Source organism: Periophthalmus magnuspinnatus, chromosome 3 (genome assembly GCF_009829125.3).
Source record: "Periophthalmus magnuspinnatus isolate fPerMag1 chromosome 3, fPerMag1.2.pri, whole genome shotgun sequence".
NCBI lineage: Eukaryota > Metazoa > Chordata > Actinopteri > Gobiiformes > Gobiidae > Periophthalmus > Periophthalmus magnuspinnatus.
The window spans coordinates 5,105,941-5,123,162 of NC_047128.1; the positions used below are offsets into that span (position 1 = coordinate 5,105,941).

General features: G+C 37.0%; 1 protein-coding gene across 1 annotated transcript in view; it reads right to left on the reverse strand.

Moving 5' to 3' along the window:
* Positions 1–15,481, reverse strand: part of LOC117389442 (transmembrane channel-like protein 3) — a 28,280-nt gene extending 12,799 nt beyond the window's left edge. Inside the window, exons 1-12 of the mRNA XM_055232568.1 lie at positions 15,363–15,481; positions 12,780–12,926; positions 8,907–8,982; positions 7,185–7,266; positions 6,952–7,058; positions 4,136–4,234; positions 3,141–3,283; positions 2,338–2,485; positions 2,157–2,200; positions 1,740–1,887; positions 313–422; positions 153–231 (exon numbers count right to left, since the gene is read on the reverse strand). Coding sequence (XP_055088543.1) covers positions 153–231; positions 313–422; positions 1,740–1,887; positions 2,157–2,200; positions 2,338–2,485; positions 3,141–3,283; positions 4,136–4,234; positions 6,952–7,058; positions 7,185–7,266; positions 8,907–8,982; positions 12,780–12,926; positions 15,363–15,481 — 1,302 coding nt within the window. The remainder of the gene's footprint in view (positions 1–152; positions 232–312; positions 423–1,739; positions 1,888–2,156; positions 2,201–2,337; positions 2,486–3,140; positions 3,284–4,135; positions 4,235–6,951; positions 7,059–7,184; positions 7,267–8,906; positions 8,983–12,779; positions 12,927–15,362) is intronic.
* Between the last annotated feature and the right edge of the window lie 1,741 nt (positions 15,482–17,222).

The following is a 17,222-nucleotide window of genomic DNA, read 5'->3' on the forward strand; positions in this document are numbered from 1 at the left end:
GCTGACAAGAGTCAATTTTACATAATATAGGACCTTTAAACGACAGATACAATTATACATACACATTTGTATCATGCTATTCCTGAAGAGGGATGATTCCAATTTTCCCATATGGTCCTTTGCATTTTATATTTACATTTTTCGGTACTCACAGCAGAGCTCATACTGTTGACCTTGTCCAGCAGTGCAATAATGAGACTGTAGAGATTCCCCAGATACAAAACAAGGACCCTGTAGAGAACCATAACGTCTATATGCAAATTTCCACAGACGGTCTAATATATGTGTAATGTTAGCAGATGTTTTTATCACCTGGCGAGCTGAAAACGCAGAGACGTTCTTGGGTGGTACATCTCGAGCTGAGCCACCAACTCAAAAGCAGATGGCGCAATCATGGTGATGAGGGACACGACCACACTCACCTACAGAGAATATGAAAAAGCAAAGTTTTTCAAATAGCTATTCAAGGTATATAATTACTTCTATATTTGAAATACATTTTGCTAAATTAAAGAAGACATATTATACATTTGGGGGGGTATTCACTATAACATGCATAGATCATAATTTTACATTTTGCTCATTGAAAACTGCCATATTTATCTAAAACAATAGACATATATCCACTGGCTCGATTCTCTGCTGCTCTTTTGAGGTCCGGCCATTCCCTTTACATAATAAGGATAAAGCCAACACTTACTTTAGGGACTAGATTGGCTAACTACTAGTAATGCAACAGGCATACTAAGTATTTAATTGGGTTTTTCATAATGTTTATAAAGTACTTTTTATAGTTCCATTTTCTCATTCAGGTATCATCCATAGCAAAAGAAAAATTAAATTCTGTCAACTGGACAAAAGGTTTAGAGTGCTACTCATCCAAGCCGCTTCTTCAGTTCTGGTCAGATTACAGGTGGACACTACCTTATATCTGTTTGAGGGGAGGAGCTAACAACCCTGAAACTAACACACCTATTTATATGCAGTTGCTGTTTGTTAGCTAGATCTAAAACTGCACTAAGCATTATGGAAGCTCTCACATGTATTAGGATATTGGCTAGAACTATTGTTTTCCCTGTTTTGATTTAGGTCTGAGGATGGAGTTATAAATAGGTTATGTCTAAGTTCTCATTCCTGTTCAAAGATGGACTGCCTTTCCTAACAAATATTGCTTCTTTAACTCCCCTCTCAAACCATTTCTTTTCTTTGGCTAAGATCTGTACCTCACTATCATCAAAGGAGTGGTTATTGGCTTTGAGATGGACAGCAGAATGGGGTCCCAAGCTGCTCTTGAGACAGTATTGGCACATTCTCTTATGGAGTGGATATTTATATTTCTATTAATATTCAAGCATTGGTTTAGTTTTAGTAATTTGACATCATCTTAACTATTAACTTAATCATATGAATTGATAAGTGCTTTATAAACACTTCCTAATACATGAATAACCACTAGCTTACATACAAATTGTCACTTGGTTAGCATTTAATATGTGGTCTAAACTACACAAACTAAAGTATTACCATGACCACCAATACAATTTGTTATATAACACTGAAATATCTCCAAGCTTAAAGCCATTATTTATAGCCTAACACTGCACAAACATGATTCAAACTGCGCTGACAGGCAGCGTCCACACCACAGTGCACATGCCCCATCTCTCTGTGTTTGTATTGATCTCATTGGACCACATGACTCTATGTAATAATCCGATAATGCCCCTTAGCTGCTGTACCTCGTTCTTCTCCCACAGAGTCAGCTCGGGCTTCTCCTGCTCCAGTTTCTGCGAGCGGTCTACCACAAAATAAATGATGTAAATGCTACCGGCAAGAGACAAGAGAACCAGGATGTTGGCTAAGATCCTCAGGCTGATCAACACGGCACTGAAATACACACAAAACAGAACAACCTGTGAATATACTAACTGAGCCCTATGAAATAAGATGTTATTTGGTTTAAAGACTTGGTTTGGTCCTGTTTTAGTCCTGGTCTAGTCCAGGGTTAGTCCCAGTTTAGTCCCAAATTTGATGTGGTCTATGTCTAAGTGTGAATTAATTCCTAAGTTTCATGTTTAACGGTTGTATCAAATTTTTATAAAAATTTGAATACTATAAATTGAACTGTTTTATGTAAAAAAAAACCTAAAACCTACAGGCTGGTGTCTTTCTTCTTCTCTTGCTCCTCACAAATAGCCTCCTGTGAGATGGAAGTGGCATGTTATAAGTGTAATATAAAAGAAAAGTAGAATAAGTACTAAAAGAAAAGCTGAAATAATGACATCAGCTAATGTCATCTTTTGAAAGGTCAAAGGTCAGTGAATATTGCAGCCTGACCCTGATGTTGTTGACGATGGCGGCCCCCTTGCTCTCCGCTGCCTCTGGGTTCCCGATCAGATAGTCCCAGGCACAGAACACTCTCCAGCAGAAGGTGAAGTTCTCGTCTGACGCACTCGCCAAACTCAGACGCGAGTTTTTAGCCATTCTGGAAATAGGGATCACATATTACATAAAGCGCAAACAACACAGTTTGCTCACGGTTGAAGATGCAGCTATTATTGGTTGTTTACATAAAAATTCACACAAACAAATGAATATAGTACAATTAAGACAACTTCTTATAAACATCTAGGGATGCACCAATCTGACACTTGTAAAATTGCTGAATTAAATAATTACATTTTTTTCTTTCTTTCTTTTATTTATTTTGTTCGGATATTGGCCTCCAAATATCGGTTCAGTCAATATCCTGGTTGAGCACATAAAACTGATGAAATAAGACTCACTGTAGTCTCATAATGTTTGAACTTTTATTAATACAAAGTTATTCTGTAGTTACTTGATGGAACAGTAACAGCTACATATGGGTCCTTTTTGTCTCATTCTATTTTTGTTCAAAGGAAATAAATGCTGTTTTTCATCTCACTGGTATCGGTTAATATGGGCAGATATTTAAAGCTGTAGTATTGAAATCGGTATCAGAACTGAAAAAGTTAGATAGGCGCATCCCTATAAACATGAATGTAATCCCTCAATCATGCAAGAGTGGTCTATGGTAGCAAAGGCTTCAAAGGTAGTAGACGATGTTCTTTTTTTTTCTTATAGGATATTTAAATATCTTCAGTGTTAACATTTCTTACTTTCTGAGCAAAATGATGAAGCTGTAGGCAAAGACAGCCATTCCAACCAGGAAGTAGGCGAGAGGCAGTCTGTATCCTGCACTGCCGATCTTTCTGACACTGCCGTAGTATCCATAGAACAACACAGAGTATTGGAGATATCCCTATATAGTCAAAAAAGTTAAAAAAACAACAACAAAAAGCCAAACATTGAAAGATCATAACTACAATGAAAAAGTGGATACTACACATATACCACTCCAAAACAGTATGAGCATTTTTAGACGAAATCATTCAACAAATTGCCCCATATTTGAGTGAGTTTGACCCATTGCAGTATGGCCCTTTTTTAGCGTATTTTCAAAGCAGCAGATCCTGAAGATGTTCCTGATCTGTAGTGTAAAGATCAAAAATGCTAGAACAACAGTGGACTGGCAACAACTGACACTTGGTGAGGAAACTCTGAATTTCAAATATAGACTGTATATGTATATAAATGAAAATAGCTAACCTGCTAGCCACTGTGTTCCAAATAGGAAGTGATCATGGGCACACTTCCAGCTCTATTGACTATGGCTCCACTTCACTTTATATTGGAAAACTATTGTAAATAAAAAGCCTTAACATTAATAAACCAAACAGTAGGTGAGGAGTGGACCATGATTAGAAAGATGTCAGATTGCTCAATGCTCACACCATTTTACTGTTAATCTTATTATAGTCATCTTAAACCTCCAAAAATACGACAATAATCAAATTTCAAGTGTGTATATAACCGCAACCGCTGAGACCAATCAAACTGCCAATTTCATATTACATTAGCTGTAACGTTATGGTTGATCTGTGTATATTGTAACGGAACTAGCTGCTGACTTTGTGGAGATTGTGAAGGTTGTATCGGCTCACTGCAGTGGCCAGAGAAAGTCAGGGAGACAGTAAAGTAATGTTTGACTAATAGGCTTTGGTCTGTGTATTAAAGTGCTATCGACAGAAGTGTAAAAGTGAGAGAGACTTGCCCCGAGCGACCAGATCGTGTCCAAGTCCTGGGCTGATGCCAGATGCTCTTTGGGGATAGTTTTACTCCGAGTCGTCCCAAACGGAGCTCCGGCCAAAAGCTACAAACACAACATAACAAATTATTAATCAATTCTCCCAATTATGAAGCAATTTTCTACCTTCAATGTGCATTCAAAGTGCTTTACATATCAAAATGGGATGACCAAAGAATATGGTATACAGTAGTTATAAAACCACTTTTAAGGGACTTTGAGTAATAATGTGTGTTTCATACTATATTTGAACTGGGAGGAATGTATCTGTACAATATGTGTGTGTACTTCCTGCATAAAAATTTTATGAAAGAAAAAAAGAGTCACTTAAGAGTTTATGATACATTTCAGTACTGGGGTTTTTGTTTTGCTGTGATTTTCACTTATTTGCCAGATTTATATCCACAATTCTCTTTATGTGTCGTCACTTTATCTTGTAAAGTCAGTGATTTTTTTTTTATTGAAAGGTTAAGAATTCACACATAAAAGAATAGTTTGTCTCCCTCTTCTTAGTGTGTGACAAAATGTACAAAAAGTAGGCTATATTACTATTCCAGGAGTATCTGAGTCACACATATTATACTGTCGTCGATCAGGATACATATATGGAGTTTTAAGAATGTAATAAATGGTTTATTTTTCTTTTGAGTTGAAAAAAAACAAAGTGCTTTACATCAATGAACATTCACACACACATTAATACACGCATGTTGATTTTCCATACTTTTTGGGGACATTACATTGAATTATATTCATTTCTTAGGAAGCGGTCCTAACCTTACCCATAGTGCCTACTTGCCTAACCTAAACCTGAACCCTGAATTTAACCTATTTTAGCCAATATCTAAACTCTTAACCATATTTTTGATTTAATAATAAAAGTTTCACATCACTGGGGCCTGATTTTAGTTTTCATATGGGTGTCAGACATGGATCTAGGGTGAGGTTCCCACAAAGACATAGTCTATGACAAATACCCTGCACACCAGTATACACAGACAAAGGGATGAGTCTGGGTAAGTGTCTTGCCCAAGAACACAATAGAGTATGCAAAAGTGATCAAACCAGCAACTTTTTGATGGGTAAACGAACATTCTACTAACTGAGCCACTGCAGATGAGTTTCAGATTATGGTAAATGGTCACATGGTCCACCTTCAAGGCACTCAAAGGGCTTTACATCAAGGAAGCACTCACCCATTCACATACACATTCATACACCAGTGGACGCAGATATTGGAAGCAAGGTGGGTTAAGTGTCTTGCCCAAGGACACAATCACAGCATTCACCACTTCACCAATGATGCTTATGTAGAGTGTGGGATTCGAACCACCAACCTTTGGATCAGTTTACAAACACTACCGCCTTACCCACTGTATCCTCCTTATATCAGAACATTCTCTCTCACTAAATTGAAATGGGGGTACAAGTAAAATTAATAGTCGATATGTTGTAGTATTCCACATTTGTTTTCTTTATCTTCATGGTAATAATCCATAGTCCAACTCCAATTATTTAATTTGATAACAAGCCCAACTATATTGTTTCATTCGTTTATCCCGTTACTACACATTTTGGTTGAATTGGGGTTTGAAATTGTATTACACACAAGCCCTACTTTATTTTCCCACTGGTTGCGTCTGATTTCTGGGAATGAGATGTCGGTGTTAAATTTTGTATCAGCACAAACCCACCCAGAATAATAAAAGTCAATGAGTGGAGGAGAGATAAGGCTGTGATGTGTTCGAGGACACTGGGAAAGGTTAGCTCCATTACAGACGAGAGGCGCAGGGCTCACAGTAAATCATGTGTGGGAAAATTGGCTGTGTCTACATGTCACTGGGGTTAGATCTAACAGTTTTTTATGTCTTTCCCGATATTTAAATCCTTGACATATTCACACCAATGGCACACACTAGCTACACTACATTACTATAAAAATGTAATGTAATTTTAGCACAGATTTAGGTAATCTTTTTTTTTTATTATAATTTGTTTGGCTGCCAAAACAATTGGGCAACAGTAGCTAGGTTGGTAGTGTTTATTCACTGATCTGATGGTTGGTGGTTCGAATCCCATTCTCAACGTGAAAACATCATTGAGTGAGCGGTCAGATCAGACACTTAATCTGCCTTGTTTCCAGTGTCTGCGTATACTGGTGTATGAATGTGTCTGTGAATGGGTGAATGGTTCCTTGATGTAAAGCGCTTTGAGTGCCTTGAAGGTGGAAAAGCACTATATAAAAATGTGACCGTTTTATCAAAAGTATCAAAAGGTTGTGAACTGGACGAAGTTAAGGTTACGACTACGACTGCGATGATTAATCAGCATAATCGTGACTAGTCTTGAAAATCTATGAAAATAACTGTTGTTTTATTTACATTTGTGTATTAATCATTGTCATTTCCTGGACTACTACAACATCCCAAAATATATTTTTATAATAAAGACAGTGGCATCTGTGATTAAAGGTGCTATATTACACAAAATTGGCTCTTATGAGCTTTAAGCCATGTTAGAATGTTGATACCTCCCCAAAAACATCCCTGGAGTTGTATTTTGTTTCATTCACACTTTTGAGTAACTGCTAATATAATACAAGAACTCCTTCATTTCATAACATGTTTATGAATCTAACTAGGGTTAACAATTATTAAGACTCCATATAGACACACATGGAGATATAGAAGCCTACAATGAACATTATATCATCTAAACAACTGCAGTATTTGTGATTTGCTTTGATCGTAAATACTCTTAGCATTTACATTTTTATTACTGACCTCTGGTAACACAATAAATGCTCCAGTCATGATAGTCAGTACGATGTTGATCCCAAACAGCCACCGTAGGAAGATGAAGTACGAGGCCACACCTGACCCAAAGTGACCTAAAACAGATCAATATACTCAAGCCAGTAATTTGTAATGGACAAGGTGGTGTTAGGATAGGAAGGTGTTTGGACATTTTGGCAGACCTCTGTAATCAGTAACGCTCTATGGTATTATGGACTTACTTTCAATCTTCTTGATCCTGACCTCCCACGGAATGAACAGGACCACAATGTTGTAAAGCAGGCGGGAAAGTTTCTTCAAAAGCTTCAAGAAAACACAAACAAAAAACAGACTAAACCAGGATTAAACCAGGACTAGACCAGGACTAGATCAGGACTAAACCAGCACTAAAAAAGGACTAAACCAGGATTAAACCAAGACTTAACCAGGACTAAACCAAGACCAAACCAAGACTAAACCAGGTCTAAACATGTACTAAACCAGGACTAACCCAGGACTAAACCAGGATTAAACCAGGACTCAACCAAGACTAAAGTAGGACTCGGCCAGCACTATACATGAGGAAATTTACAAATAAACTGCCTGCCTTCTCAGCTCATCAAATTCTCCACCTCCCAATAATGATCACTAAATTATTAAAAAATATGCATGTTCATTTTATCTACTCCCCCAAAACAAGTTGTGACTTCACAGACTGCAGTTCTAGTTTTAGCCAGCCTGAATTGAGAAATGTATTATTACCCATGATATGGTCCGATTTAAGTCGATATTTTAAAATTTTCAATTAACTTGAAGCCAAACAGTTGAATTAATAATTCATGGTAAGAGCCCTCACTAAAAGTCAATTAATTGTAATGGGACTGAGCTGCCTGAACATTTTAATTAAACTCAGCCATAACAACAGCCTATAAATCCAGTGTGGAGCTGCAGTGCTGTGCCCTGTCTGTGTGAGAGTCGGATAAGTCACTAACACAGATAAAGTTAACTACAGTTTCAGCCAAACGGAAGGAGCTGCCGTTTAACATCATTTAAAAGCTCTGGCCTCAGTTTTTCTGTTGTAACAGAGACTTTGTTTTTGTGCATGTGTAAGGCATTTTTTAAGTTGACAGCTTCTGCACTTTAAGTGTATTTATTTGTAATTATGAACTTGATAAAAAAAAGTCAACCCTCAGCCTTTTCAGCAGGTCTCAAACAATAATAAAAAATGCTTTCACTTTTCAGTCCAGTTCAAAAATGTAGTACAGATACTTGCTTTCAAATGTAGTGAAGTAAAAAGTAACCACTTTAAAATGTACTTAAGTAAAGTACAGATACCTAATATTTGTAGTTAAGTCGAGTACTTTACTACTTTTACTTTGTTACATTCCACCACTGATGGGGTAAAAGAGAAAGAAAATGTTGTAACTTTTTTAGTTTTTGCCCCTGTCAGATCAGTTTATTATTATCCCCATATGGAAACTTGTCAATGTGCGAACAACAGTGCAGCGATTAGGGAGAACACGCCCAGAATTCGAACCTTAGAGGCACAAGTCACTCAACCACTGTACCTCAAATTCTATCTTCTCAGATCAATGGTTTCTGCTATCGCAAAAGGAAATAGGAAGTCTAAAATTATTTGACCCTGCCCACTTTTCCCTCTAAATGCTTCAAAACGTCCCTTCTTTGTAGTGGCACTTCCAGTTATGTGTGTTTTTCCACTAAAATATTTTATAAAGTAGGCTGATTTATGTAAAAGTTAACACTGCACCGATTTTCTGGGAGGCTTTAAAACGGCTCTGTAATCTCTATAAAATGTATCTGCTGTTAAGATGGGCCACCCCATGCATAGTAATACAACCCAAAGGATAATGGTGGCGCCCACCAAAACTTCCGGAACAAGTGAATAATTGAATAATATAACTGAATCATTTTCCCTAGGTTTTGTAACACTGGGTCCCACTCACGTCAGCTCCTGCGGTCTGGTATCCTCTAGTCCTGGTCAGTCTGCCTTCATACTTCAGTACGATCTCTCTGGCCTGTCTGAAAAACAAAGGAGATGATATAGTGCTCTTTAAATATAAAGGCAAACTGTTGGAATAAATTAGCAAAACATTCATTTCTATGTACTACATTCAACACTTGAATTAGTTTTTGTCACTATTGCCCCTACCTGTAGTATAAACCTAATCCAGAGTAATATTGTTTTTTGTTTTTATTGTACTCCATCCTTTACTCAGAATTCTATTCCAGTCATAGACTGTATATATAAATGAACATAGCTAACCTCCTAGCTGTCACATTCCAAATAGGAAGTAAGCATCGACTCTGGCTCCAGTTCACTTTCTACTGAAAAACTGCCACCCGTCTCTCTGTAACTGTGGCTGTCAGGCTCGTCATTTTGGTCTTAAAATGTTTGTATTAACGCGCTCTACATGACCCTGGTGTTTTTATTTCACTATTGTGTCCGTTAATCAAGATATGAACATTAATAACAGACAACTCACGCTCCTTCGTTCCCCTGAGCTTGCTCCAGCTAGAGTTAACAACAGGTTTGATTAACAGCGCTGCTAAGCGCCCCCTCCTGCTAAACCCCTGTTTAGGCAGGAAAGGGCGTTACCTTCAACAGTCTCTCTCCAGATTGGCTCTTTGTTTGCTATGATACTTGCGGTCGGAATTCCAAATATAGAACTCGGCTCCAAATTGGCTCCTTTAACTGCTAGCCTCGATGAGCTTCATTTGACTGGAGTTGAATGCTATGGGTGATATCACACTTCCATCCACTTTGGTGTCTCTAAGTGCCAAAGTTGGTATATTTATAATAATCACACTAACTAACACAATATTTGACAGACTTTTACATTCAGGTTTAACTTAAAGTCGTACTGTGGAACCTTTCTGGCAAAGTATCAATAGGGAGGCCCATCGACAGAAATTTCAAGGCCTGGGCAAAGAAGCCTCACTCTAAGCTAAATAATAGGAAGATGGTCCAATTCTGGGCCGCTAAAACCCTGGTGCCCGGGACAACAGACCCCTGTGTCCCCCCGTCTACTCCCGTCATAGTCAATGTAAGTGCACAAATGTTCGTTCATTGCTTAGACTGCAGACAATAGCCCTATCCTATATACAGCTGTGCAAACAACTCATAACATTTCCCATTACGTAAGTCAAAATAAAGTTTTTAATACCGACAAAAGAAATATAACAACTTCAGACAGAATATTACGAGCTTCTACATTTTATAAACGATATTACAGCCACACAAACTTTCCCTGAATTCCCTTGCAGCTGGCTGGTCCCATAAAGATAAATTAAAAGTATTTCTGAGGTTTACAACGCGTGAGACAGAGCCATGAAAGCAGCTTATCCCCTCACTGTTACTGTTCAGACATGATTAAACCAAACCATCATAAAGAGACACTATAGGCACAATATTATGATACTCGGTTATTACAGATACCAAGTGCAAACTCAAATATCAACATATACAAGCAAGTTGAAAGTAATTTATCTGTATTTTGAAAAAGGTTAATGTTACTATTAAGATAAAAGTATCAAAAACTACAACTATTTCTTGCCTTACTATAGATTTTTTGCTTCAGTTTTAAGGTAGCGTATATGGAATTTACAATTAATAAACATGACCTCTCAATGTCCCGAGAAACGTAGTCAGCATTTCACAGTTCAAATCATATAGATGCAAATATACAATTGTAATGTTGAGTTCTTATTTGCAAAAACATTATATCCATTTGATGAGTTGTTCATGTTTTTTGGTGTTACTTTTGCTCTAAAGCTGATGTCAGTTCAATTAAAAAGAAGTATGAACCAGTTACTAAACACTAAAATCAGTTGGAAATAAACCTCAATGATTCTTTGATCCCCAGCCCAGCTAATTAAATTAGAAATCTTTTCAAACAGTTATTTCAAAAAATGCTAGTTTTTGAGTTCTGTGTAACTGGTAAATGATCACATTTTTATAGGGGGGGGGGGGGCAGTTGGGTTAAGTGTCTTCCCAAGGACACAACAATAGCATCCATTCGTGTGAACTGGAATCACACTGCCAACCTGTGGGTCAGTGGATCATGACCGCTCAACCAATGATGTTTATTTTGAGAAGGGGATTTGAACCACCAACCTTCGGATCAGTGGACAAACACTCTGCCAACTGACCTACTGTCTATCGCCCCAGTTTTGTTATACATCTCATTATTTTTATTTTTTAATTTGATAAATGATTACTATATCGTTTGTAATTAAAACACCTGCTTTTCTTCCCAGCTCAGCAAACTCATCATTCAAAAACATCAGATAAGCCTATGATTAAACTTACATTTGCAGTATCTCTGGTTTTTGAAGTAAAATACGGCCCGTTACTGCAGTGGGAGTAATCACAGAAGTACAGGCCTAGATTAGAGCGGTGTAAAAATGCAGACTTGCAGCCGCTCTTCCTGATGATGGTAATAAAACGTGAGCTCTAATAACAAACTGCCCGTATAAAAGCTGTTATCCACGGCACATTACTCAGCACATCTATCCCCACGCTCGGGTCTAACCCAGCTGGACCTGTTTCAATGATCCTCTGTCGCTAAATACAACAAACACTACATCTTCATCACATACTCCTAGGGTAACTCTGTGTGCATGTGGGTGAGATAAAAGTGCATTTGGACAACGGAAATCATGTTTTTATAAAAAAATTGAAATAAAACATTCAGGGATAGAAGTGGAATTTAAAATCAATCGGAAGGATAATGTAAAAATCAAGCTCTTTTAATATAACTTATTTAGTACATAGATCTCACGATTGTCTACGTCTAAAAACTGGTCGCACTAGAACTAAAATGGGGAAAAAAAACCTTTTTACTTATTTTGCTTCCGAGAAATAGAATAAATTTCAAGGACATCCAAAACTTGATACATTGGTGCTGTTAATAATCTGGTGATAAACATTTATACTCACACCTGCTCCTGTTTTAATGTGTTAAATAGACCTGTGTATTCATTTGTTTTGTTTGTTTTTGTTTGTATTGTTCTGTATTTGAACAAGGCGCTCATGAAAAAGAGTGTGGTACTCTCATTGGGCTCTCCCTGTAGAAATAAAGATAAATGAAATACATGACAATGGGATATACACCACAAATGTGTTCACAATGGCTTATATTCAAAACAGTTTGAATAGTTTGAATAAAAACTGTTTAAAAGTTTGATCTGAATGTGCCGTTTACCAAAATCACTGCGCACTCTTTAACTTTTCTGGTACAGAGTGCGCCACCTACCTGTGTCTGTGTTATTGATTTGATTAGACTGTCACACAGTATGGCAGTAAACCTATCTGTCTCCATGGAGACAAGCAGGTGATGCTCGTACCAGGCTACATTACAGGATAGATCTGTGTAGAGGAGAGCCCACTCACACTAAGAATGCATGTTACTCATAGAGATTCATGAGCACCCATAATGAATGAAATATGCTAAATAGATATCAGAATCAGAATCAGAATCACTTTTATTGATCCCCGAAGGGAAATTCTCTTAGTTACAAGAATGTTGAATGTTGTACTGTGGAACATTCCTGGCAAAGCACTAACCAATCAGTCAACCAATCTCCATGGAGACAAGCTGGTAGAAAGCCCCTCCCTTCCTCCAGAGAAGTTGTTTGGCTTAAGACCTTGTTATGATATAGCATTTAATAACTGAACTCTTTTGGCAGTGGACCAGACTTTCAAAATGTGATTTAGCAGAGCTTGATTTAAAACATGATTTATTCCTGCATATATATTCAGAGTGGTTGAGCCAGCAGCACGTCGTTATGTAAACTGGCTGAAATGAGTGACGTACTTGAGCACTTTGAGTTTGCGTCTCATGGGCCATGGGCGGGTCCGGATGTTGGCAATGATTTCTTTTTGGTGTTGAATGTTCTGGAACATCTCCTCGGGATCGTCGCTCTCCACGCGCTCATCCTCTTTGTCCTCATCGTCTGAAGAGCTTAAACAGAAAGGCACACACAGGGGCAACAAGTGTGAGATAAAATGATCCAAGACTATAGAATTCACAATTTACTATTATTATTTTTGTACTTGTTTTTCCGCATTTACATTCTCTATATCTATATCACTTACAAATTACTAGTATTAGTACTCTCCTCCAAAATCATGGAAATATCACACATACACACACACAGCCTTGTCACATACAATTATGTATTATTATTATATACATATATACAATTATATATTATTATAATTATATATTATTATTATAATTATATATTATTATTATTATTATACTACGTTATATCTTGGTAAGTCTTGAATGTCTTGTATGTCTTGTATGTATTATCATCACTTGTCACTACTGTATATGACTGGTCACTATGTTTGTCTGTCTTGCCTTATATATATATATATATATATGGCAAGATATATATATATATATATATATATATATATATATATATATATATATATATATATATATATATATATATATATATATATATATATATATATATATATATATATATATACACACACCCACACACACACTCACCCCCCTGCACGCACACACACACACACATATACATATAGGAAATGCGGTTACTTTTGGGGAACAATTCTATCAATAAATTTTTAAAAAAGTATCAAGTAATGAAGCTGGTAAGATGTATAGGGTTTATTTATAACCCTTAAACATCAGGTCGACCATCACTGTCTGTCAGAAGAAAACAGTGCTGTATGAAACGTATCTATAAGGGACTACTTCAAAAACTGCCAGAATACCTCACCTACTTGCTAATCATTGATACTGGAACATTTAATCTCAGATCACATGACTGCATAAGGCATAAGGATGAGCCACACTAAAACTGAGATGGGAAAGAGGGCTTTTAGATGTTTTCTTCACAAAAATGGAATATACTCTAAGGAAAAGCAAAACTGGATATGTTGGTGACACAATCACAATCGCTTTTATATACACACCTGCTCCTGTTTTTAATATTTTATAAGGACTTGCATACTTGTTTGTTTTGTTGTCATATCATTATTATTACAAATATTATCATTTGAGATTTGTTTCTCCTAAAACACACAGAATAAATATGTACTTATGGGTGTAGCATTGAACAAATCAGACCAAAGCACAAAACAAAGTGCTGGTGGTGTGTGTTCATGCATGCATATATGTTCAAATAGCCATATTAATAGGCCACTTATCAGAAGGTAGGCATTGCTGTAGGAGAGAGTAGAGACTGTGTTGTATTCATAACATTTCCGCGGTTGTTTCAAATTTAAGTAAATGAGGTTAGTTAATTTAAGTTTGCAACTGGAAAAGACATAAAACAGCAGAGACAAGAGAATATACAAAAAAATTAAACTGCCTTTTGATACTAAGGAACAGACTACATGCTTGATAATGATTCATGTGACAATAGAATCATTTTCAACACAAAATAATACAGGTTATCTTCCTCAGACAATTTAGAAAAACTCCCAATTTTGTCCTATTTTTGTAATTTTCACGCTTTTTTCTGACGCATATCACGCTTTTTTCTGATCTATGTTATAATGTTTCCTTATCACAAACATACCCAGAGTTGTGTTTCGTTTCATTCACACATGTTTAACACACAAACCCTGCATATTTAGGCTGAGTTCATCTCTCAAACTGAAAACACTCTGTTCCACCTTGTGATGTCATGCCGTAATATAGGAAGTGCTCCACTGTGTTTTTAAACTCCATACACCTTCACTAGAATCACTTGGATCATTTCCAATCTCTACTGAACTAAAGGTAAAAGGTCGCTGTTAACTTGAAAACTACCGCTTCATGACATCACAAGGTGGAACAGAGCACTTTGAGATTTGGAGATGCAGACAGACTAATAATGCAGGGTTATTCAAATATGTGCAAAGGAAACAAAACACAACTCCAGATATGTTTTTAATAAGGTAAGACATTATAACATGGCTTAAAGCTCACAAAAGTCAATTTTGTGTAATATAGAACCTTTAAATACCAATACGTGTTCAAATGAGCATCTAATTCTAATACTGTACAAGTTTTAGTTTCGATTATTGATTGATAGCCCTATCTCTTATAACATAGAATAACAGGTAAAAGACGAAGTTTAAATCTGTCAACTGGACAAATCGTTGTAACCGTTGTTTGTCCAGTTGACAGATTTAAACTTCGTCTTTTGCCATGGATCAGATCTGGAGGACTGAGGGTTTACACAGATATAGAATTACACATCTAAGTTTAAAACAATACAAGTTAATAAGAAATACCATGAAGAGTGAAATTAAATAAGTGATGCACTTCAAAGACTTGTAAATAACATTACTTTACAGACAGGACTTGATGATTTGATTTGGCAGTAGACTAATCACATAAACTGGAGGAAATGCCCAAACGACTTACCCCTGGTGGTCCTGGTACGAGGAGTAGAGTCTCCGAGAATTCTTCCGGACGCTCTTGTGTCTCTTTGGGGCCGACCTGCCACTGCCCCCCCTCACCAACGGCTCTGAAACTGAACTCATGACTGTGGACTAGACGAGGACTCAAGATGGACTAAACTAGGATTAGACCCTGTAGACTGTACTAAATCAGGACTGAGAGTTAGACTAGACCAGAACTGAACCAAGATTTGACCAGGACTGGATCAGGGCAAGACCAAGACCAAGACCAGACCAGGACTAAACAAAAAGTAAACTAGACTAAATCAGAACTAGACGAGGACTAAACTGGGAGAACTCAAGGACTAGACGAGGTATAAACAAGGACTAGACAAGGACTAGTGCCAGGACTAGACCTGGACTTGAGAGAGGAGCAGAGAGGAGTGAGGAGGAGCTACCTGCTGCTCGGGACCCCTCTCTGATCACTGCACATAAACAGCCTTCAGGCCAATCACAACTGCTCCACAGTCTTAAAGGGACAGTGCCAATTATGTTAAAGTCACTCTTAATTTCACACTGCCTTTCACTGTCGCTGATACAACAAATCCAGTTTTAGAAAAAAAAAAAAAGACAATACAATCTTATATTTTCCATCATCACAGCAAGTGTCCTTCAACAGCTAGACAGAACTATTACTTCACTGTCTTGTTACTACAACTATAGGTACAATCTTCATACAATGAGGAATGATTCTAAAGGTTCACTGTGTAACATTTCTGGTGTATAGCCTGGCACTTGTCTGTCTCTCTGGAGATGTTATTACTTTGTCTGGAATGTTCCACAGTATGGCATTAAACATATCTATCTTGCATTTATTCAATTATATGTGTTTTTACTGGCTTGAAAAACATGTGAGTGAAGATGTTCTGCCGCTTATCCAAGCCGCTTTTTATTAAGTTTAATGCCATACTGTGGAACATTACAGGCACAGCAATCTCTATATTGGAGACAAGCAGAACCAAGCCAAGCTAAGGGTCAGATGTGATGGGTTATTTTAAATAGAAACTTTTGGATAGCTAGCTTCTGAATGACCTATTTCTTCTGTGATTTTACTTTTTTATAAATTATTTGTAGTATTAGGAATATACAGGAATTTGTAATGTATATGGAGTCAATTATTTAAAAAAAGCTCACAAAATAGATATCTAAATGCCGCTAGTGGCTGCTGTAGTTTATATTACACAAAATTGACTCTTGTGAAATTTTAGCCCTGTTATAATGTTGATACCTCCTCAAAAACATACCCAAAGTTGTGTTTCGTTTCATTCACACAAGTCTGAGTAACACGTCTGTGTAATCCCTCAGTCATCCAGGTCTGATTTATAGCCACTTCTTCAGTTCTGAACTGAAGAATGGATGAGCAGTGAAACATCTTCATTCTTACAACGATTTGTCCAGTTGACAGATTTAAATTTTGTCTTTTACTAAGTCTGAGTAACCCTTTATTATTAGCATCTCCACATCTCCAAAGCTCAAAATGAACTGTTCCACCTTGTGATGTCATTAAGTAGTTGTTTTCAAATAGCTACCTCTTACCTTTTATTTAGTAGAGATTAGAAATTCCGGACTGAAATGATCCAAATGATCCTAGTGAAGGTGTATGGAGTTTAAAAACACAGTGGAGCACTTCCTGTATTACCACATGACATCACAAGGTGGAGAAGAGTTTTTTTCAGTTTGAGAGAAGAACTCAGCCTAAATAGGCAGGGTTTGTGTGTTAAACATATGTGAATGAAACAAAACACAATTCCAGGTCTGTTTGTGATGAGGAAACAACATTATAACACAGATCGGAAAACAGCGTAATATAGGCCCTTTAATGAAC